This window comes from Beta vulgaris, chromosome 8 (assembly GCF_026745355.1).
Source record: "Beta vulgaris subsp. vulgaris cultivar EL10 chromosome 8, EL10.2, whole genome shotgun sequence".
NCBI lineage: Eukaryota > Viridiplantae > Streptophyta > Magnoliopsida > Caryophyllales > Amaranthaceae > Beta > Beta vulgaris.
The window spans coordinates 1,921,074-1,944,537 of record NC_079209.1 but is presented as its reverse complement, the minus strand read 5'-3'; the positions used below and the strand labels follow the sequence as shown (position 1 = coordinate 1,944,537).

The 23,464-nt window shown below is 32.3% G+C and overlaps 3 protein-coding genes across 3 annotated transcripts; 2 read left to right on the top strand and 1 right to left on the bottom strand.

Annotated features, from left to right (window-relative positions):
* Nucleotides 1-358: 358 nt before the first annotated feature.
* LOC104900577 (23 kDa jasmonate-induced protein) lies at nt 359-1,436 on the bottom strand. The gene is made up of 2 exons (XM_010688027.4): nt 910-1,436; nt 359-715 (listed from the first exon to the last, which is right to left on the bottom strand). Exons 1-2 carry the CDS (start codon nt 1,357-1,359, stop codon nt 533-535), a joined length of 633 nt encoding a protein of 210 aa, XP_010686329.2. The 5' UTR covers nt 1,360-1,436; the 3' UTR covers nt 359-532.
* A 1,772-nt stretch (nt 1,437-3,208) lies between these two features.
* On the top strand, nt 3,209-4,961 carry LOC104900576 (23 kDa jasmonate-induced protein). The gene is made up of 2 exons (XM_010688026.4): nt 3,209-3,735; nt 4,367-4,961. The coding sequence occupies exons 1-2, from the start codon at nt 3,292-3,294 to the stop codon at nt 4,559-4,561; spliced, it is 639 nt and encodes a 212-aa protein (XP_010686328.2). The 5' UTR covers nt 3,209-3,291; the 3' UTR covers nt 4,562-4,961.
* A 10,605-nt stretch (nt 4,962-15,566) lies between these two features.
* Nucleotides 15,567-19,725, top strand: LOC104900575 (hypothetical protein). The gene is made up of 3 exons (XM_010688025.3): nt 15,567-15,673; nt 16,517-16,672; nt 19,337-19,725. The coding sequence occupies exons 1-3, from the start codon at nt 15,622-15,624 to the stop codon at nt 19,501-19,503; spliced, it is 375 nt and encodes a 124-aa protein (XP_010686327.2). The 5' UTR covers nt 15,567-15,621; the 3' UTR covers nt 19,504-19,725.
* Nucleotides 19,726-23,464: the final 3,739 nt, after the last annotated feature.

Sequence of the window (23,464 nt, the reverse complement as noted above, 5' to 3'; positions counted from 1 at the left end):
CCAGTCAGATATATGTGGCAGATTTAAAAGTCCGGTTGATGTTAAGTGGAATGTAGTTGATAAATTGTGGTTTCAGCAGTTAGTGAACTCTTGTAATAATTGGTGGTGTTTTGGTAGTTTTCTTTTGTTAATAGGAGCTTTGTTGCTATTGCAGTATGATGTATTGCAATGGTTTAGGTTGTTTTGGTAGCTTTGTCTTGCTTTTGGTAATATAACTTACATTTTACCAAAAAAAAATAATAGTCCTAATTGTATTAGGAAACCTAAGAATATTACAAGAAAAAATACAATTGTACTTTTATCTTAAACCAATGTGGAGAATATTTACATAATCTCTATCAAAATGACGGTTGGAATCTTTAGAATACCAAAGGAAGATTTATTCAATATATCATAATTAAGAAGTGGTACAAGTACAATAGTACAATAGCATAAATATAACTACATACGATCGAACAAGTACATAACTACATTTCATAATTCACCCAACGTTACACATAACATAATTCATAAAATTCGCTTGATAACATGGTCATGGACTGTAAGGCGTTTTAATTGTTGCTCTGAATACTGGAGAAGTGCCAGAAGCAGTAGCAACCTCTATCACAACTCCATCTCTCTTAGTCTCTTGGGTGTACTTGCTATTCTCCAAATTCTTGATTACCTCACTCCATTTACTATTGAAACTCCCAACACTACCCACATCACTGTAAGCCTGCAAAAACGAATAGATATTATTTCCGTTTTATCACTTTTTTTTTTATAAGGAGAAAATCTTGACAAGTTGGGAGAAGTAAAGAGACTTCCAACTTGCCAAGGGTACTAACAATCAAGTCCAAGATCTCTTGTGACATATTTTGAGAAAAGAAAACAAAGATACAAATTGGGGGTGCGAGCGACATGTCTTACCTTATTTTTTTTAAAAGAGGACCAAGGAGTATCCCAAGCGAGGAGAAAGTCACGGGGTTGTCCACTTTTGTTCTTCCCACGGAAAACGACGGCGGCTTCGGACCCGGTGGAGGAACCAGTCTTATGGACATGGAGGAAGGACGCAAATTGGCCATTTCCGATCTCGAAAGGGTACGGCGTCCGTCCAATATAGCCATACCAATCTTTAGAGGTGGTATAATAGAGAGTTTCACCAGTGGCATTATAAACCATGCACAATGTGGAGGCTCCATTACCATAGTCTAGCTTTACACCCTCTACATATTTTTTGGCCTTAACATTTTTGTCATACTCATTCTCTAGATTCATTGCTTCTCTTGCTCGATCTTCTTGGGTTTTGATTTCACCAATGTACCTAGGCATCTCCTCCAACTTGTCATCATCAACCACTTGACCAAAGGGATTCGCCATTTTTTTTTCTTCTAATTACTCTTTTTGTATTTTTGCTTTTTCTTCAGCTTTCTTGCCTCTTCTTGTGCTTGCGCACCCACTTATGTTTATATAGTACTAAAACTTGTTCATACTCATGGTATGTTTATTGGCAATAATGCTCGTTATTGGTTTAATATTAAAAGGTAAAAAATGTTATATTTGGATAAAGGAATATCTTATTGGATTTTTTTAACTACAATAATACAAAACTTTTGCCCGTTCTCTCGCAATAATACAAACTTTTGATTATCTTTTAATAATATAAACTTTACATCAAAATTCCTCCAGTAGTCAAGTTAACTTGTAAGAGTATGTACAATGGGGCTCTCCAACTAGCTCTCCAACTAGCTCTCCAAGGAGAGAGAAAATGGAGAGCCACCTCTTACCCAACAATGGGGCTCTTGGGTGTGTCTTGGGTGTCTCTCCATGGAGACACTTTGCCAAAGGGCTCTTGGGGGAGATACCATTTGGGTTGATGGAGAGATGGCTCTCCAATGTGTGGGACCCACTTTTTATTGTAATTACTTCAATTCTTTTTTCTTCATGCAACCATTTAATGATCTTTTCTAAAAAAATTACAAAAAAAATGGTAATAATTATTATGCCAACAAGTATAATTTTCCTTTATCTATAAAATGAGCCTAATATTGGATATTTAAAAATTAGTTTTTCATGTTGTAGGTTAATTCTTCATTCCATGCCAAATTTATGAAAATTAAATATTAGCACTCATAATTATATTGTTTTTTAAAAATTCTACTTTGCTTAAATTATGAAAAAGATTAATTTGTAATTATATTTAATTTACATGAATAACTTAATTTATATAACTTTGATCAAAATATGAAATGAGGTTCATTTATTGACATGGGACCACAAAATAATGAAAAGTTGAATGGAGAACTCTTTAAAGGGTTTTGGTTGTTGGGTGTTTTTAGACATGGCTCTTGAGAGTAGCTTGAAGAGAGAGAATAGGAGAGAGAGTGTGGAGAGCTAGTTGGAGAGACACCAACCATTGTACATGCTCTAATCGGCAAAACAGGTCAAAAAAAATTACAAAATGATCTTTCTTCTTTCTCCCTCTACCCCCAATCCCTACCCACCTGAATCACCTCAGCTTGTTACCTCCTATAACAAGTTAACAACCAGTATTGCCCTACTGGAGGAATTTAGATCAAAATTTTGTATTATTAAAAAATAATTAAAAGTTTGTATTATTGCGAGAGAACGGGTAAACGTAGTTTGTATTATTCTTGTTAAAAAACCCTATCTTATTTAGCTAGTAACGATAGAAACTTAAACAATCACATGTTGTGGATTTCATATGATTTACCAATTAAGGCAGGTGACATCCAAATTGTATTTATATACATTTTTAAAATAACTATATATCTGCATTTGTAAAGTTTATGCATTCTTTAAATATCTATATTGTAACATTGACATACCTATCTCCACAATTTGGCAACACCATTATTGTAACAATAATCCTTGTTTTAGGTGGCCGGGAATGCATGATTAATAATAACCTAGCTAACTTCTTTTAAAAAAAATACTAATCGCTCTACAATGCTTGACTTATCTTTTTATTTATTTAAATAGACATTTTATAAGGGCTAGTGTGATATCACTTTTCGTTTCTAAATTTTAAATTTTATGATAATAATAATAATGATGGATGGTAAAAAAAAATTAACTAGTTTGACTAGTCATGGTTATATTATTAACCTATATATAAATTTAATTGGATATATGTTTTTAATTTCTTTTTAAGAATTAAATTATTTGGATCCCTCCACAAATGTAGAACTAGTATATATAAGCACCACGAAGCCCTCTATTGTCACACATCAATTCTGTGTGGAAAAGGTAATAAATCATAGAGAGAAAAACATAACTTGAGAAATTAAGATGAATCCCTTTGGTATTCCAATTACAGATCAAACCTTGAAACAAATGTCAAAATACAGAGGGAAAGAAATAACACAAGAAGATAGAGCAAGAGAGGCAATGAGATTGATCCACGCAGAAGACAAGAATATCAGCGCACTCCAACATGCGCTAGATCTCAAATACAGCTATGGTAATGGAGTTGCCACATTATGCCTTATTTATAATGGAACTGGAAATACAGTTGAGCTTGTGGAGGAGAAGAATTGGTCAGGTTATATCTATAAAGAGACACCTCCAAAGTCTTTTCAAAATGGCCAGTGGCTTGCCTTCCTCCACGTCCACCCAACCTCACAGGCTGTAGGCTCGAAATCGGCTCGGGTGTACCGTGGCAAGAACATCAAAGGCGAGGTTCGTGACTACATGATATGTTGGAGCACCCCTTGGACTACGGACCAAAACTCGGTAAGACCAATATAATACTCCCTCCGGTTTTTATTAGTTTACCTCTTTCTTTTGCACAGAGTTTTAGTAATAATAACTAGTTATTAGGCCCGAGCTATGCCCCGGGTAAGAAAAAATTTTATTTATTAATATTGTACTTTGATATGATAACACTAAATACAACTTGGTCTAGTGGTTAAAACTTTTGTACATGAACTTGAGGTCACGGGATCAAAACATATGCTATGCAATTTCTAAATTTTTTAATTGTACATAGATTACATGAACTAAAACTCCTTAGGGAGAGCGCCACGTGGCACCATTCCTGGTTTATACACGCCTTTTAATATATTAGTATAGATATTGTGTGTCATAGAAAGAAAGAGAAACTATTATTTTATACTAAAGTTGAATGTATGTATGATGAAAAGTCAGTGGTCCGATCCCATTCCAAAAATAGAAAAAAAGGGTAAACTAATAAGGGACATCCCAAAAAGAAATACGGAAAAATTAATAAAACCGGAGAGAGTATAACTAAACTTATTGGTTCTGATTAGAAGTTCATTTATCTCATTTTTGTGTTTCACTTCTATAGTAGTAGTTCAATGTGTTTTAACTTCAAAAATGAAAATGAGCATTATTATTAATGCAGGCTTATACTGAGGTCCGTGAAGAAGATCACTTTCCCCAACATTGGGAACTTATTAGCACCTTGTTAAACAGGGCGCAAAAGATAACACTGGACGACGAAGGCGACAAATATTGCTCATCAGCTGTGAGTATTGGTGGCATCACTTCTCCAGAATTCATTGCCATACTCAAGCACAAATTTAGCCCCTTTCCATGAGGATATGGTGCCTGGGTTAACACCTATTGCTTTTGTATCAGTACTATATCAACCTCCTATTTGTTTTCCGAGAACTATAGATATCTAATATTAACGACGTAGATATCTAAATGTGAAATACGAAAGTGGCAAGCTTCACTTCAACTGAAGTTATTAAAAAAGTTACCACCAGATTCCTGTTCCAAATATTTAGATATCTATAACAGATTTTAGATATCTAGCTATGTAATATCTTTGCTATTTTTTTTTGGTATTTTCATTTGTCTAAATGTGTCGCAAGTGTTCCAGCAACAATAAATGACAACGATTAATGTAATATTGGTTCAGTTTGTACGCATATATGGGATACTATCCTCGTGATAATTTTATGGGAGGCAAATAAATTATACTTGTCAACTTACTCACTGATTTGATGTCTCCCTCTCTTGTAAATTTTTTTTAACTACTATTCCAAACTTTTTAATACAATTTTTCCTATTTCCGAACATAGTCAAAATCTAAGAAATAATATTTTCTAGACATATTAATATTGCCATAAACATATTAGGAAAATATATAATGACTATATCACTAATTAATATATCTGATATCTTTATCAGAGTAATTGTGGTTGTCATTGTTAGAATGAACAATTTTAATCAACTAGAAATCCAAAACTTGTATTGACATACCTCCCACATAGACAAGATATATATACTTCCTCCATTCTATTTTAAATGAAACGTAGAATGTTGGCATGTGAATTTATGGGAGGAGAGAGATAGAGAGAAAGAAAAAGAGGGACTCATATGATAAGGAGAGAGATAGAGAGAAGTGAATACCAAATAAAGTGATGTTTCATATTTTTTTTAAACGGTCTAAAATGGTAAATGTTTCATTTATTTTAGAACGAAGAAAGTGAGTTCATATTAGTATACAGACTTACATGATAAATGAGAATGGATTTTATGCGCTATAACTTTAATGAACAAGTGATGTAACTCTAATGAAAATGTGATGTAACTCCAAAAAAATATTAGAAAAAAAATTCAATAAAAAATAATTTTTTTGGGCTGAAAATTTTTTCGAGGGTAACTCTAATAACACACACACACACACACACACACACACACACACACACACACACACACACAACACACACACACACAACACACACACACACACACACACACACATATATATATATATTACACCATAACTTATGGTGTGACAACATGTATTAGTGTTTCATGTCATCAGAAAACTATTTCTTGTCATTATTGGCGTATTTCATATGATTTTAAAGTTTCTCATGCCAATGTTTTAAATTTATTTCATGTCATTTGTAAAACTCTTTCATGTCATTATTACTGATTTCTATGTTATTTTTCAGCAAAGTTGTATTATTTTGGAGCTATTTTATGTCATGATCCCTTATTTAATTATCATTTATCAACTCTTTATATAATTTATCGTTATACCACACATATATATCATTCATAAGAGAAAATGATATCATTATTATTAACAGATATCAATAATAAGTTAAACAATATCATTTTCTCTTATTTTATATCATTTTTCAATACTTTAAAAACTTTATCATTATCACACAAACGGATATAATTAAATAAGACAAACTATATCATTATTACTCATTTTTATATTATTTTCCAACAAGCTCGTATAATTTTTCCTTATTTCAATATCGTTTGTCAGCTCTTTATATACATTACCATTGAAACAACTCCTTGTAGGGCAAAGAATGAAACAAAGAATCTGAATCCAAGATCCATGAACCAATTGAGCTCTCTGCACTACTTACCAACAAAGCATCAAAAACATTATCTGTTGTAGAGTTCGTCGAAGCATCACTCTATTTATCACTATCTTAATCCTTATTATTCTTCTTTCGATTCCCCTTATCAGTATCTTTGGAATCCTGACCTGTCTCTTATAGTGACCTTTTCCACCACATTCACAACACTCTCTGCTTCTGCCTTACTGACTCTCCCACTTCTCTTTCCCTTTGACTTTCCTCGCTTAGATCTCCCATGTTGTCTCCTCCCTCTACTTTAAGCGTTATGTTCCACAAAACACTCCCCGAAATCCTTACGTCGAGTACTCTCACTCGACACCAAATTCCTTACATCATCATACTTTAGTGCTTCCTTCCCTGCGGAATTACTGATACCAACAACAATAGTCTTTCACTCTTTTGGTAAAGAGGGTAATAAAACCAAAGCTTTTACCTCATCATCAAAGGTAATTTTCATAGAGGCCACTTGAATTGACCAATTATATTATTAAATTGATTAATAAATTTAGCAACGAGTTCACCATCAATCATTTGAAGTTCAAAAAAACGACGCACCAGATATACCTTATTCACATAAGAAGGTTTCTCCTACATGTCTGAAAGAGTCTTGATCAGCCAAAGCAACACTTTTTGCCAATGTCAATCGAACCACACCTAGTGTTGTCCGATCCAACATTACCCAATATTCATCTTTCATTACAACATGTTTCTTTTTTGAAAGAGGTTGGTATAGGTCTTTCTGGTACAAATAATCTGTAATCTACATCTTTTAGAAACTAAAGTCCTTACCATCAAATTTATTGATCCTCACCTTCCCGTCATCTATTATACCTATACAACACGATCTAGCCGCACAACTATTCAACCTAGTTATGATACCACTTGATAGGAATACGTATATAAGCTAGGCGCTGATAAATCGAACAATAAAATATAAGATACAGAGGAATATAGAAATTAAAGCAATAAAGAACACAAGAAGATTTAATGTGAAAACACTTGAAAAGGGAGAAAATCACGAACATTGCAATAGGACTTTGAATATGAGATGATTATATAGGAGAATTCTTTAATCTCTATAGACTCTCTAACCTTTCTCTGGGGTTCTTTAGTTTCTCTATATTCAAGAATAATGGCTTTTGGCAATATTTTTGAAAGTGGGCCAGCTCTTTCTCTCTCATCACGTGAAACAATTTTTTATATGGTTTGGTGTACAATAATATACGAGTGTACATTTGGGGATTTTCAGTGACCAAAGCAATGACCATCAGTGTACATTGTGATTTTATTGAATTTCGGTATGAGACTGTAATTCTACATATTGAATTTCATTAGTGAACAAACATCAAATACACCAGTGTACAAAGATTGGAAATTACTCACTTGATATATTTCGGTATGGGACTGTAATTGTACATATTGTATTTCATTAGTAAACAAACATCAACACACCCAGTGTACAAAGATTGCAAATTACTCACTTGACACCAGCTTCATAAATTGGGTTACTTTCAGCTGGGGGGTTGTCATTGTACATTTTGATTTTATTAATGAACAACCACGAAGCCAAGAATGTACAAGGAGGTTGAGTGTGAAAAATAGAGAAGTGGTGAATTTCGGTATGAGACTGTAATTGTACATATTGAATTTCATTAGTGAACAAACATCAACACACACAATGTACAAAGATTGCAAATTACTCACTTGACATTAGCTTCAGGAATTGGGTTACTTTCAGCTGGGGGGCTGTCATTGTACATGTTGATTTTGTTAATGAACAACCACGAAGCCAAAAATGTACAAGGGGTTGAGTGTGGAATATAGAGAAGTGGTGAACAGTATATGGGGGAAATAATGGCGGTTGATATCAAATCAGTTATTAAATGGTGAATAGTAACTGTCAAATCAGTTACTTTTTGTATTTTCGACATGTACACTAGTTGTAATGGGAATGTACATTAGCTGTCAAATCAATTACTTTTTTGCATGTTGAATGGTGCATTTCATTCTTCTTGCCTTGCGTTTTGGAGCTGGTGTAGGATGCTCATCCTGCACCTTGGTCCAAGATCTACTAATTGATTTGTTATTGAGAGATTTTCCACGTTTAAAAGCGTTCGTCTTTGCTTAAATTTTACATTCCTTAGATTTATTTCTATTATTTTCTTACTAGAATGCTTCCACAGTAGTCCTTACATGATACAATAGATTTTTTTTTGATACATGAATGAAGTTAGGACACCCTTGTCTTAAAGAAGAATTCTAACGAATCAAGATGAACTCTAACGAATCAAGTAATATTTCCACGGTATAAATTTTTGAAGATTAGGATCAGTGGAGAGATCACAACAAGAATCCGCCTTTTTCGCGTCTGAATTTAGCGTCCGACAGTAAAAGCGGACGGTAAATTAACAATTAGCGTCTGATATTTGACAGACACTAATTAGCGTCCGTTTTCTGAGATTTAGCATCCGTTCATTCAACCGAATGCTAATTAGCGTCCGTAAGGATAAAATACCGTCCGAAAGACGGACGGTAAATTAGCGATATAAATACCCACACTCAGTTCCTCCAGTCGACCAAATAACCCTAAACCCACGCCTCTCTCACTCTTTCCACGCCTCTCACTCTCACGTTTCTCTCTCTTCCTCACTCTCACGTTTCTCTCTCTACCGCCTCATCTCACGTTTCTCTCTCTACTTCCTCATAAGAAAATTGAAATCATGCACGGTGCTCTCTCTTTCTTTCAGATCTCACGAAATCAGGTTTTTCTACTCAGATTTAACTAATAAATATGTTTTTTTTTAGTTTTGATTGTTGATTATGGAGTTTCTTTTCTCGATTTTCTTTGTTTTTTTTTTTATTTCATTTTGCATTTTATTGTTATTGGTTTTTCGTAGATCTGAATTCCCTAAGATTTTTTAGTTTTTTTTGTTTTTCGATTTTTCTTTATTTTTTTGATTTTCGGTTTATGAGATTTGATTTTGTGTGTTTTATTTTCGATTTGGTTATTCAATTTTTCAATTTCGCGATTTTGGTTTTTTGTCTTTGGTTTTTCGGTTTTTGTCTTTTGATTTTTTGGATTTTGGGGTTCGAAATTTAGAGATTCTTGGTACCTAGGGTTCGAAATCTGAGGAGTTTTTCCTATATATTCGAATTTTGATTTCTATTTTCAATTTTGCGTTTTTCGTTGATTTGGAAATCAATTTTCGTTTTTTGGGAAATCAGTTTTTCGTGTGTATGCTGGTCTTCAGATTTTGGGAAATCAGTTTTTCGTTGATTTTGGAAATCATGATTTTGGCATTACCTTTACCCTTGCAGGGCTTTGGTCTTCATTCATCTTCAGATGCTTTGGTTATAGTCATACTCATCCTTTCCACACCGTTGAGGAATCTCCGTCATCATTGATTGACCGTACTACTATACAAATTCCCAAGTGTGTTTTTCTCTCTCTTTTTTTTTGTATTTTTTGATTTCTGCATTTTTTTTTTTGTATTTTTTGATTTCTGCATTTTCTTTTGTTAGTTTTATGTCTACTTTTTTTTATCAAGGGTTGATTTTATATATTCGTCCGTTGAAATGTGTATGCTGATCTCAAATTTCACAAGAGATAATTTGGTTAAATTGTTAAGAATGTAATTAGTTAGATTAATTTCAATAGAAAATTAGAAATAGATCTGATTTTAAATGCAATATTGACATACTTTACTTGTTTTGAAATAAATGAAATACTTCTAGTCATTTAAGAATGACCGAAGTACTTTGAATTTAAATTGTATTTTATATATTGTATTGTCAAATTTGTATTTTTTTCTCATTTATCTCAGATTGTTGGAGTTTGATTACATTGTGGCTATATGTTTTCTAAACGCCATAGTTTTAATTCAACTGTTTGTGAGCCGTTGCAGTGCAAATAGTATGTATTTTCAGGTTTGTTCACGAGTGTTAGCAAGCAAAGTGATAGCTACTGCACCTTTTACCAGGGTCAGTGTTATATCTACTTCTTTTCCATCAGGTTCAGGGCAATTTCTTGTCTTCCTCTTCACCATAGTTGGCTTCACTCAGGCTAATGCTGTACAGTACTAAAATTGATCCTTTTTCTTTAATCATGCTTGTTCCTTGTTGTACACTGAAATAGGACGAGGAAAGTCTAAATCTTTGTGTATGATATCCTAAGTAAATTGAGCTATAATGTGGAAAGGATGTTTATTTCTTTTTTTGGTTGATTTTTTTTATTTTTTGGTATTTATAGGTGGCTGGCGCGGCGGAGCGGTGGCTGACGTGGCTCCGCTGGTGAGGTTTCTGGTGGTGCGGTGGCTGGCGGGGTAGTGCAGTACCTCGACAGTGGGTCCGACTAGTATTAGATTGAAGTTGTATTAGATTTTAGTTACAATGTAATTATAGTACTAAATTTTGGTATTAGATTGTAATTATATATATTTATTTTAAATAAAATTCTCATTTCTTTAATTCTCAATTTTTGTTATTCTAACATTGTTCATTTTTGAAATAATAATTGAAAGTTAATAAAATGAATTAAATAAAAATAATAAAGTAACATCTTGGGGAAAGTGAAAGGTGAGGTGATAATAAAAGCATCTTGGGCAAAGTGAAAGGTGAGGTGATAATAAAAGCATCTCAGCAAAAGCATCTGTTTTGTTTGGTTTACTGATTTAGCGTCCAATTTTTAGCTTTAGCGTCCGATTTTAGTCGGACGCTAATTAGCTTCCGACTAAAATCGGACGCTATTTAGCTTCCGACTAAAAATAGGACGCTATTTAGCTTCCGACTAAAAATAGGACGCTATTTAGCTTCCGACTAAAAATCGGACGCTAAAGTTGAAATTTCGGACGCTAAATTTTTAGCGTCCGCTAAGCGGACGGTAATTGGACAATTAGCCACTAGGGGTTTTGCATCAGCTTTTTAGCGTCCGATGATGGACGCTAATCTTGTTAGCGTCCGATACCGTGTTTTTAGCGTCCGATTTTGACGGACAAAAAAAAGTGACATTCTTGTTATGGATCTATCTCAACTGAAATAGTAGAACTATTGTGATTTTTTTTTAATAAGAGATCCGCTACTAAATATGATACAATAGATTGATTACAATATATTTGTATAAAATTTATGGGTTGTCCTACTTAACTGATAATATTATTGTATGGGACATGCGATAATGCATGGCAATGCTGAATTATTGCTAAAAGACTAGAGATTAAAATATTGGATTGATTGGCCCATTTTCACGTGATTCAAATAAAGCCAGTCCTTGAAATCCTAAAAGATATGGCGGATAAAATTAAAGAGAGATGATATATAATTCCTAATTTTTTAATTTATTTTGACTGAAATTAAATTAAATTAAATTAACTTAATTGAAATAATATTAAATTAATTAAAATTAAATTAAATTAACTGAACTGAAATAGAATTAACTAAATTGAAACTAAAATTATATTATTATTTATTATTTATTATTTATTATCTATTATCTATTATTTATTTTTTTAATATTTAATATTTTATTATTTATTATTTGTCATTTATTATTTGTTATTTATTATTATTATCATTATTATTATTATTGAGTTGAACTTAACTGAACTAAAATTAAATTAAATTAACTGAATTGAAATCAAATTAACTGAATTGAAATTAGCTGAAAATAGGTCCAAAATAACAGAACCATAGCCAACGATTCACTGGCGAATATTTGGGTGAAAGCTAGTTGTTTCTTTATAAAAAAATTCCAAAAAAAAAAAAAATCTTTCCCAACGATAATTGTCAAAGAATATGTCAATCCAAAATCTATGTTGGTACATCTAAAAATATTCAAATTTATATATGTACATCCAAAATTCATTATGTGTCTTGGACATCGAAAATCTATTTCGTATTTTGCATATCTATATCTTCTTTTGTGCATCTAAAAAGTAATTATGTACCCCCAAGAATTGAAGGAATATGTCCTTAGATATTCCAGCAATCACTAAATATAGTAGGAATTATTATAGTGATAATTAATTACGCTAGTTTAGTAATCACATTTTACTTACTAGAGAAGAAATGATGGTTTGTGGACATTATTGATTGGACCTACAACTGAGCTAATCTAATCCTATAAGGTCATACTTTGTAGTAACCAATTGAAGAAGAAAAATCGATCAAAAGGGTAAATTAGGGTTAGACTAGGTCTCTCACTAAATCTATTCTCCTATTATTATAAAGGTTAAAATAATATTAGGGTGGAGTAGGGCGTTTAGTTATTCAGTAACATTCAAACTCAAAAGTAGAGAGAGAGAGAAACCCTATTCTTTTCCTTAGAAATTCGGCCATCCTCCCTAAAAAGCAAGAGAGTGAAAATATGTTCATCCTCTTCCGTTCTAGCAGATGTGAGGGTTCAATTGGTGCTCGTGGACTAAGTAGAGGGACATCAATTGGTGTTCTTTGATCTCTAATACATGCAATCCGGTGGAAAACACACTACAAAGGTTGTACATTCTTTTCCTTATAATATGATTCATATTTATGCTATATATACAATCCTTTGATAAATGTTAGGAAATTCTTTCCTAAAATTCTGCAACATATGCCTCTATGTGTTCTTAGAAAGAACTATATATGTTTGCACATCTATAAATCTATTTTGTAGATGTCCTCGAGCAGAGGGTCTCCTAATGTTATTTTTCTTACCATTAAAAATAGTTGTAGATGTGTGTTAGGGTTTTATTTTAATACTGCAAATGAAAAGTATCGTAGCACATACGGGTCGAACTCAGGGAGGTGCAAGATTAAACACTAGTTGATTTTAGACTATGAAATAGCTACACATTTCGAATATCAAGAGAAATCTATGTAACTAATAGTTAAACTAATAACAAAATATGACAAACTCGATGAATATGACAATTAAAATACTAAGATTAAGCATCATCACTAATATGAAGTGATCAAAACATAACTCACATACCATTTATTCAATTATAGCTTACCTAGGCGAGATTGACATCCCCTTATGACTCAGTAATAAAGCACAGCTGCAAACCGAAACTAATCCTCGGTCATTATGCCTCAATACCTAGAGCTCACTTTCGTGATAGCAAAGGCCTAACTAACACGTATGTCTCCTATTTTCATGGCTTTCACACATAATTAATTAAAAGCATTAAGAACCAATGTCAAATAATTCCTAATTATTTTAGTTCTCACCTATATTCATTGGAGAATTCAAATTAATGACAAGACTATCTAAATCAAGACCCAACTTTCGTTAATGAAATCAATTAATAAAATGATAATTTATTATCAAACAAATAACTCTTAATTCAAGCTCCAACTGTCGTTGATAATATAAAACTAGGGTTAAATCAAGATGCAAAATTTACAATAAGAACAATCTTATCAAGCCCTAAATATATAAATCAATAACATGGGAATTAGAGACGATTTATATCATCAATCCATACTAGGGCTCAACTCAATCCTAGATGAAAAGACTACTCACTAATCATGGCAATAAAATCAACAAACTTAATTAGAAAACATAATTAAAAGAAATTAGGTGAAGGAAAGAATAAAACTTCATACGCAATGCTTGAATATAAGATGAATCTCCAATCTTCAACCTCCAAAATTGCAAAAGGAAATAAACTAGCGCAAAATATGGTGAAAACTAGAGAGAAAACCTTGAAGAGAAAAATAATGTGAGACTAGAATCATGAATAATATATAATAGATATCCTTACCTAATTAGTAATCCTAAATGCACCTAAAACCTATATAAAAATACCGTAAATCAATGTGCATACAAAATATATATTTCTTGCAACTATTTATTTGACAATTTTATAACCTAATATCTCCAAATTAAAATTTTAACTTTGATATCATCTTGTAACTCAGATGATATGGCAATAAAATGTCGTTTTTGTGTATGTAATTGAGCGACTAATTTAAGCGTACTGATATGGTTAGGATTTGATCCATTGTCTTGGATACCACTCTATAAGACTTTATCAACTAAGTTAAATGTCATTCACATGATGATGAAATGGTGATGTCGTACTAATAGCTTAATGTTATATGATATCTGGCTAAGTGGTCATTTTTTATTTAAATATGAAGACTAATTATTCATTGAAGTAACTTGTGGATAATAAGTTAATATATGATATGTAGAAAGTAAATAAAATTGATTTCTTTACGTTCTCTCTTTTAGAGGGTGTTTGATATAGAAAAATTTAATGTAGGAAACAGATTCAAATAACCATTTCAATTTCTAAGTGCTTGGTATAAGTGTTAAGTAACAAATACCATTTTCAGAGGGAAACACAATCCCCCCATTTGTTACCCTTGTCAAACTAGTGGAAACAAATCATGTATATATCCTTCCTCAATCATAAACCTCTCAAGGCCTGTTCTCTTTGGCATAAAACAGTTGAACTGATCTGAACTGAATTAAACTGAACTGAAATGAAATGAAATGAATAGTGATATGAGAGTAAAAGTATTGTCTAGAGCTGAACTGAACTAAACTGAACTAACTTGAACTGAATTGAATTGAACTGAACTGAACTGAAAATAAAATGGGGAGAATATGCTTTCAATTGTTTTCATTCCACAAGGAGTCAAGGATACTAAACATATATATATATTAAAGGTAACAATTATTATTTTCATTTTCCTCTTTATCTAAATCCTTCCATTATGTTTCCATTGATCATACCAAAAATCCCCTTAGTTTGTTATTAGTATCCTGACTTTTGTTACTCTTAACATTCCATTTTAGGGTACCAGTTGTACAATTACTTGGGGATGTTGTTTGTAATAACTCTTAATATTTAGTAACATTATCCTTATTTCCAAAAAAAAAATAAGATATTGTCGTTTGGGGCAGAGGGGTAGATGAGGGTGTGCAAGGAGCCCAACAGCACAGGGTCCCAAAAATTATAAAGGCCCAAAAATATATTATTTTGAAAATTTTACTTCATATTTGAAGAAATCACCCTTGTTTCCCACCCTTAATAAATTTGTCAATGATTTATCTTTAGATTTTCAACTTTCTATCTTTAGAACTCTAACCTTCCATCTTTATTTTAATAAATTTAGAGACACAGTTTTCATGTTAGAACCGGGACCCCAAAATCTTCAAGAGTCAAGACGGCCCTGGTTTGAGGGGAGGTAAACTAATATAAATAGGGGAAAGAGCAAAAGAACGAGAAGCATCTCCTCAGAAAAAACACTTGAATCATATATTCAGCAGAAAATGGCGAGCAAAGTAGTTTCCCTTTGTGCAGTGCTTTTCATCCTTTCTCTGGGTAAAGTGATGATGCTGAGGATAGAATCCCTATCTCTATATATTCTATTTTATTCTCATTACATATTAATCTCTGCCTGTTATTTCTATTCTTCTTCTCGTCTTTTATGGTTGAATTTGAAACCACACTTATGATAAGAATCAAGTGCACAACGCTTTTCACTCATTTTACGACATTTTTGCTCTTTACATATTTTTTGCTTATTTTGACGAGGTTCATATGGTTTTCACCATAGGAGGGTTTTCATGACAACCTCACTATTTATATAGGGAAAAGCTATATGTAGCCCTAAGGGCTATATATAAAAAGCCAAAAATGGAAATAAGTTGCATTAATTAATCAATTATTACATCAATTGATGCAAAATTTTTCCATAAATTCACAACTTATATCTATTTTAAGTAGTGTATTTATGTCTTATATGCAACCCTAAGGGGTGCATATAGCATAACCCATTTATATATATATATATATATATATATATATATATATATATATATATATATATATATATATATATTTACTATAACAATCTATACTTTATTTCATTGTGATTACGTCCCAAGTGAGTGGTACATAAATTAAGGATTTCAGGTATAAGAAAAAAGATAGAATGACTCAAGTAATATGTTACGAGAAAGATAAAGGTAGCTTATTACCAAATAAGACAATGATATAATTAATTTGAAGTTTCTCATAATAGAAAATGATACAATTATACTGATAAGGATGAAGTACTTTTTGGTATTAGCACCCTTTCCATTTCTTTTAGTAATCTATTTCTTATCTTCAAAAGCCCTTAATGAGTTGTAATTTTGTGTTCCAAAACCTTTGATTTTGTAGTGCAATTAATATCGGCGGAGGAAGTATCCCTTGAAAAATCGTTGCTTGGAAAAGCACTGGGATGTCCCTATTATGGGGAATACTGTGATATGGCGAACTGGTGTTGTCCAGGAACAGAATGTTCAAATTCATACACTGGCGGCACATGTGTAGATGGTAAGTATTGGCCTTTTAGCGGCATCATCATTGATTTCCGTTCTGTGTAGAAGTTCTTTTGATAAATTATAAAACTATTCTTGGAATTTCAATCATCATTTTCGTTGAGTTGGTCATTTGACATGGTATTGGAACCAGCATGATATAAAGGTCACGGGTTCAAATCTCATCCAACCCTCCTTTCTAATTGGAATATTTAACGCCAGGTATGAGGGAGGTCGTCTGTGTTGCATCCACTCTTCAAGGCCAATGGGATCTCACGTGAATAGACGTGATAGATTATAAAACTATTTTTGAGACTCCAACCATCACCTTAAACTTTCGGTTGAGTTGGTCCTCTAACATCTTTAATTATACCATTATCCATCCACATGGTACCCATGGCAATATCTGTGAACCAAAGGTTTATTACTATTTATTGGTAGGAATTGGGATGCAATCTAACTTAGAAGTAGTTGGTATAATTTTGTTTGGGGTTGTACATAAGATTTAAGGTTGAATTTCGTTTACCTACATTATTGTAGACTTGTAGTTAGTCACTTATTTACACCAAAATAAAACTATTAGTCTAAATTACAAAAAATCGAAATTTTCATAATACATAATAAAACAAGCCGACATTATAATTATCACGACAAATTTGTTGATAAGTCCCTGCAACTATACAAATCACTTGTTGAAAACAACTACAGTATATAATAAAGTACAATTCTCTTACAAGGCAAGAAAACTACCTATCATATGAAGTATGAACTTATTTGCTAATTATCACCTACTTTTGTCGAGAAAATCCAATAAAAATGATGGATGTTGGCGGCGTATCCTCGACGCACGGTTAAAAAAAAAAATTGGAAGCCAAGCATTGAATAAAAGGTGGGAAGCTTTTGATGGACTTTGACAGAAGTACTTAATGTGGGCTTTGTACGAAATTAAATTTGACCTAGTGATAATTAATAAGGACATAATCTCTAATTTCAAGATTGAGAGTTTAATCGTCACTAAGAACACTTTGAAATAGTAGGTTCCCTTACCATTCCTCCACTTTTAAAGTATTTGTCCACTAATCCAAATCAGGTTAACTTGCGAAAGCATCCGATCTGATAGAGCTCTTTATCTTACTATCTTAAAAAAAAAAACCAACTTAATATGAGCTTTGACATATTGTGAAGAACGTGAAGTGGCATCAAGTGCTTTTTAGGAAAAAAAATGGAGAAGCTATTGAAAAAAAAAAATCTTCATATTGATTGGTTTCTTTCTTAGAATACTTGTATATTTCTTACATTCACTTATTTATAGTAGATACATGTTTAGGTTTAGTAGATATCTCTAGTTATTTTTTTTACTAGATTTTTATTAATTAAGTGGATATAAAAATTACATTGTTCAACATTTTTTCTAGATTTGGGACTGGATCATATGGATTCTCTTACAAAAATGAAGTGATATGTAAATATGTAATAGCAAAAGTTCATAATAAGAAGTTTTAGAAGAGCTTTCATTCGTTAGCTATTCGTTCTAAAAAATTAATAATTTGTAAGCAAATAATCCTAATTATTAATTAATAAATACACTAAGCATTATATGGGCTCAAAAGTTGGAATTGGTGCATATAAATCCAATGAGGTGTAATAAGGTTAATTCAAGTCTAATAAGGCCCAATTTTTTTAACTTATTTTAACTTACTTAATATCTTATAAGATAAGATAAGATGTTTTGTTAACTTATCTTCACTTATTTCAGAAAAAAAAATTAAGATAAGATAAGATAAGATAACATAAGATAAAATAATATAAAATAAGATAAGATAAGTTCAAATAAGATAAGATAAAATAAAATAAGACAAAATAAGTTGAATCAAACAAAAGTTGCAATTAAGCGGATTAGATCTGATCTACTATAAGAAGTCTAGTTCAAATAATTTTAAACAAAAATATACTTCATGAGAATGAGCACTTGATCATTCTCTCTAACCCAGATAAGTTTGAACACATATTTTTTTGTTGCATTGTTTGTCACAAATTAGTATGAGCACTTTCAATTTTGGCATAGTCTCATTCACCGTTATTATATTAATTTTCAAACATCCATTTTGATGTTATAACTCCTAGTACATCATCTATTTTTCAATAAAAAAAATTAGTTCACCAATTACTATCGCATTTACTTTTTTAGTATTATAAATGATACTCTCATCCATTTCTTTTTAATGTACATTAAAACTCATTCTGACTTACTAAACTTAAATAGTAGTATGAAATGTTAATTATTTGAAATTTAACTTTAAATTGGAATCAATAATATGATATCACATAAATTTTCTTTTTATAATTCAATAGAATAGGTCAGTTTTCTTTCCTCTAAAAAAATAATGGTGGGTAAAATGAAAGAAATCCAATGGGTCCAGTATTGGCATAAATTTCAGCTCTGACCTCTGGTGTCATGAAAGTCCGAAATTTTATTGTACCTATAGTTTTTTTTATTTATGCAAGCGTAATATTACTCCATTACTCTCTTCACTCGAGCGTAATTATAGTGCACAAAATGAATTGTCTAATCAACTAACGTAACTCACGTAAGGATAAATTTGTCACTTACTAGATGCTAATTAGTAAACATGTTGGTTGTTATAACTTATAAATGTATTTCTTTCGGAACATTTGACAGATCCCTTTAAATCATGCAAGTATGAAGGACAAAGTTGCGGATTCTTCGATGCCAAGTGTTGTGGGAAATTAGAGTGTGATGCCACTTTATATGGAGGAACTTGTAGACAGCCTAACAGCTATGAACTCGCACTCTACGACAAAGTGATGGGTCGAATTTTCATCTAAAGCTCGTGTTATTTTCCTATATGTAGTCATTCCATCGAGTATGATTGCTATGCATGTTTAATGATGATGTATTAAGAATATGACTAATATTTTTAAGATAGATTATTATCTTAGAAATATTATGTAATGAAATATTTTCAATAAGTGTTTGGATTATGTTAGAGCATATTCAATTGCTAAACTCTTTTAGGGGATCATTAAGTATTTTATTACTTTCTCTCTTATCCGTGCACATTAGTTATACCCAACTTACTCAAAAACCTCTATTTTCTTACTCCTAATTTTTGGCGTTATCAAATTCTCTCTCCTACTATTTACTATACCCCCAACATATTTTCTCTCTCCTACTATTTACTATACCCTCAACATATTTTCTCTATCCTTTAATTCATCTCAATTTTCAGCATATTTGTCATTTTTGGTTAATTAAGAATATTTTTATTGACTCATTGCTCTAATTTAATGACTTTTTAATTGTGCAGCCTAACAATAAAAAAGAATTGAGCGAAAATACTTTAATATTGGGCTCTATTGAAAAAGGCCAGAGGGGAAAAAATAGAGTCATTGATAAAAAAAATTGAATTTTTTTTATAAAAACATTATTCGATATATAACAGTAAAAAGAACTATCAATAATTCTCAGCAATTGTAGGGTTGAGATCAAGCATTTTAAGCCTTTAAATGCTGACCATGCCCAATACTCCCTTCGTTTCATATCAATCTATACACTTTGACATTTTACACTATTCACAAATTGCACTTTGACCCTCGTTTGTGATTTATACGTGAATAAAAACATAGTCATGTGGGATCTTGTTAGATTCGTCTTAGTATGTATTTTATTAATATGTAATTTTTATAATTTTTACAAATACAAAACTAAAGATATATGTCCTCAAAGTTTTACATTGGCATGCGTGAAAAGTGTAAGTGTGTAGATTAAAATGAAAAGACCCTAGAACTGATTTTTCCCCTTTCATATTTCGTTAAAAGCAGCTGGGTACGTTTCGATCCCTTTAAATCTGTCCCCGCCACGTACACGATTTCAACCCATACGTACCCAAACCTAACCCACGTACCCAAACATCTCGATTCGTTTTGGGGAGGAGTCCGAGACGGATTCGTCGCATACTCATCTCATATCCGTCCTTGATACGACTATACGAGATTCGGTATCCGAGAGGAGTACCCATGTTTCATAGGCGGAGAAAGTAAGATTCTCGTTATGTGGTGGAGGGGAGGGAGTGTTAAATTTCAGGATGGACCTACTCTGTTGTCCTTGATAACCTGTCCATTTCAATAACCATGTAACAACAACTAAATTAAAAACTTTCTTTGGAAAGCTTGTAATGATGGTATCCCAACTAAATTGCGTCTTGAGAAAAGTCTTTTTTTTTTTGCCGCAACAAAGCGTGTTTTGTAATAATGCAGGTGAATCTATAAGCCATCTTTGTTTTGCCTGCTCTTTTACTTTAGATCTTTTTTCCATCTTAAGGCCTCGTTTGATTGGCCGAGCCCCCTTCTTGTTTAGCAAATATGAATCTTACTTATTTCCGTTTTGTTTTGGAAGCTTGTCTCTCGTTGTCGTCTAAATCAGAAATATCTCTTTTTTTCTTTGTTTGGTGGTTTCTGTGGTTTTTCAGGAATAAGCTTGTTTTTAATGATGAAGTGGTTTCCTCTAGGAAGGCTAGTTTTATAATTAGTAATTTTGCGACCTCGTGGTCAAAAGCTCTTAATTCGGAAGAAATGGGCTCTAAGCCTAATCTAGCTGCAAACACCAAGAGAGATAAACGTCGCACAGGTCCTGGTTCGTCTGGTCCCCCTTCCCCACCCCTGCGCCTGGCTTCTGCAAACTTAATTTTGATGGCTCCAAATTAAATAATGGTAATGATGCTCGGGGTTTTGTGATCCGGGACTCTCCAGATAATGCTCTTATGGCTGGAGCTCGCTCGCTTGGTCCTAACATTTCTATCCTGCTTGGGGTCTTAAGGAAGGCCTTAATGCGGCTTTGTCGCTTAATATTTCTAATCTAGAGATTGAAGGCGATAATCTAGCTCGCTATTATTAATGCTGTTAGGAAAATCTGGAAAGTCCCCTGGGAAATTAATAATATCATACTAGATGTCAATGCTAATCTGCTTAAATTTGATAAATTTCAGGTTCATCGTTGTTTTCGGGAAGCAAACAAGACAACGGACCTCATGGCGCATCGTGGACACTCTCACTCGGATCTCGTCTATAATTATCCTCCTTATGATATTGATTTTTCTCTTTTTATCCGCAATGATATTTTAGGTTGCAACCTGATTGAAGGGTCTTCCTAAATTTTATCTCCTTATAAATAAAATTGAACAACAACTAAATAAAAGAGGGTAAAGTTATTAGGACACATGTTTATATTCTAATCGACCAATATCTTTGTGCCAAACAAAAGAGCATAGAAAGTTATACGCCACATATTTATATTTGATCAGCCAAAGCCCAAATCAAGTCATATCAATTTTTTTTTTTTTGAATAGTCAAGTCATATCATATGGTTGGTTTACGAAAAGGTGAAGGGGAAAATGTTTACAAAAAGTGCAACAAGTGACATACTTCTTGTACACTTGTACTATCCTTTTATTCCGATTCTGTCATAATCTGTCCAGTGTGCAACTTTATATTTTTCATTAGTATTGTGTGTATTGGAATAAAATAAATTTATTATTAGTTCGGTTTATATTTTACCTAAAAGGTTATTTTTAATTAAAGGATAACTTTTAAATTTGAGGGAAAATTAAAACAAGTTAGAGGTGATTATGAAGAGGATGAAATAGTGATAAAAAGGATGAGCTCGTGGTGATAAGAAGAAAATGGTTCAATAGAGGAATAAGGAATTGTAATCTTAATTATGAGGGTAATAGTTACTCACCAGTCACCATCCACTAGTAGCGTAATAGTTAATATCTTCATTTGGCAAATAATAGGTGTTTCTGTCAAGAAATTAAGAGATTGTAATAGGTTGAGAGACTTGATGTGGGCTCCAAAAAGGTATGCTTGAGCTCCGTAATCCGTACACCGAAATCCTGCAAATTGCAAAACAAGGTTAGCCTACCCCGGGGTGGTCCCAAGATCGCCCGTCGACGCTCAAATCAGTAAATGATTGACTTAGAGATAGAAAGTGATTAATGTAGAGAGAGATGATGTGGATTCTCTAGTTGATAATTGTTTACTCCTTGATTGATGAGACAGCTGCTATTTATAAAGATGAGACCTCCAATAAATGAAGGTATTTTAGTCAATTCCAGCTGGTGGAGGATTGTCTTCCCAAAAGGTAAGGGTATTTTAGTAACTTTGACATAGGTGGACTGGTCTAAGAAATGGGTCCAACAATAGGTTCTCTTTCTTTCTGTTCTCATCACAACAACACTACATCATCTCCGCCTCAATTCACTTTCAATTTCCTTTTGTTACGGTGATTCAACTTCTATTACTTCCCTAATCCATTTTCCTAATCCAAGCATGCTTTACATGAGTAACTTTTTTTTTATAAACAAAAGTGACCTATTAAAGTTTTAAAGTTACCTACTATGTCAAATAATTAACTTTATACTTTAAATAGATCACTTTCACAAAGATAATTAGTTAAAGTAAAAAAAACTACCCCTATCTCACAATATTTTATTATACGCCGTTTTTAAATAATAAAAATTCACTAATTTTTTATTTATCTTTATTTGATATGATTTGCCAGCTGACCAACCTGCTCAATAACTGCCCCATCCTTTTATTGACACGCACTCTCATTCGACACCACTTTCATTCGTCTTTGCGCATGTTACTTCAATTATTTTTATTTTGAATGGAAGAAGGGATGTTGATGTTTTTCACCTTTTTAAAAAATTTTCTTTGTGAAGTAATAATATAAATTTCTGGTGAATTATTTACTGTACGTATATCATACTCCAAGTAACACAACAAG

Bases quoted from the DNA above. Each gene is read 5' to 3' on its own strand.
- LOC104900577 (XM_010688027.4), bottom strand. From the start codon at position 1,359: ATGGCGAATCCCTTTGGTCAAGTGGTTGATGATGACAAGTTGGAGGAG. The intron at 716-909 runs GTAAGACATGTC...TCGTTTTTGCAG, and splicing joins CCTCTTTTAAAAAAAATAAG to GCTTACAGTGATGTGGGTAG.
- LOC104900576 (XM_010688026.4), top strand. From the start codon at position 3,292: ATGAATCCCTTTGGTATTCCAATTACAGATCAAACCTTGAAACAAATG. The intron at 3,736-4,366 runs GTAAGACCAATA...TTATTAATGCAG, and splicing joins GGACTACGGACCAAAACTCG to GCTTATACTGAGGTCCGTGA.
- LOC104900575 (XM_010688025.3), top strand. From the start codon at position 15,622: ATGGCGAGCAAAGTAGTTTCCCTTTGTGCAGTGCTTTTCATCCTTTCT. The intron at 15,674-16,516 runs GTAAAGTGATGA...TTGATTTTGTAG, and splicing joins GCTTTTCATCCTTTCTCTGG to TGCAATTAATATCGGCGGAG. The intron at 16,673-19,336 runs GTAAGTATTGGC...AACATTTGACAG, and splicing joins TGGCGGCACATGTGTAGATG to ATCCCTTTAAATCATGCAAG.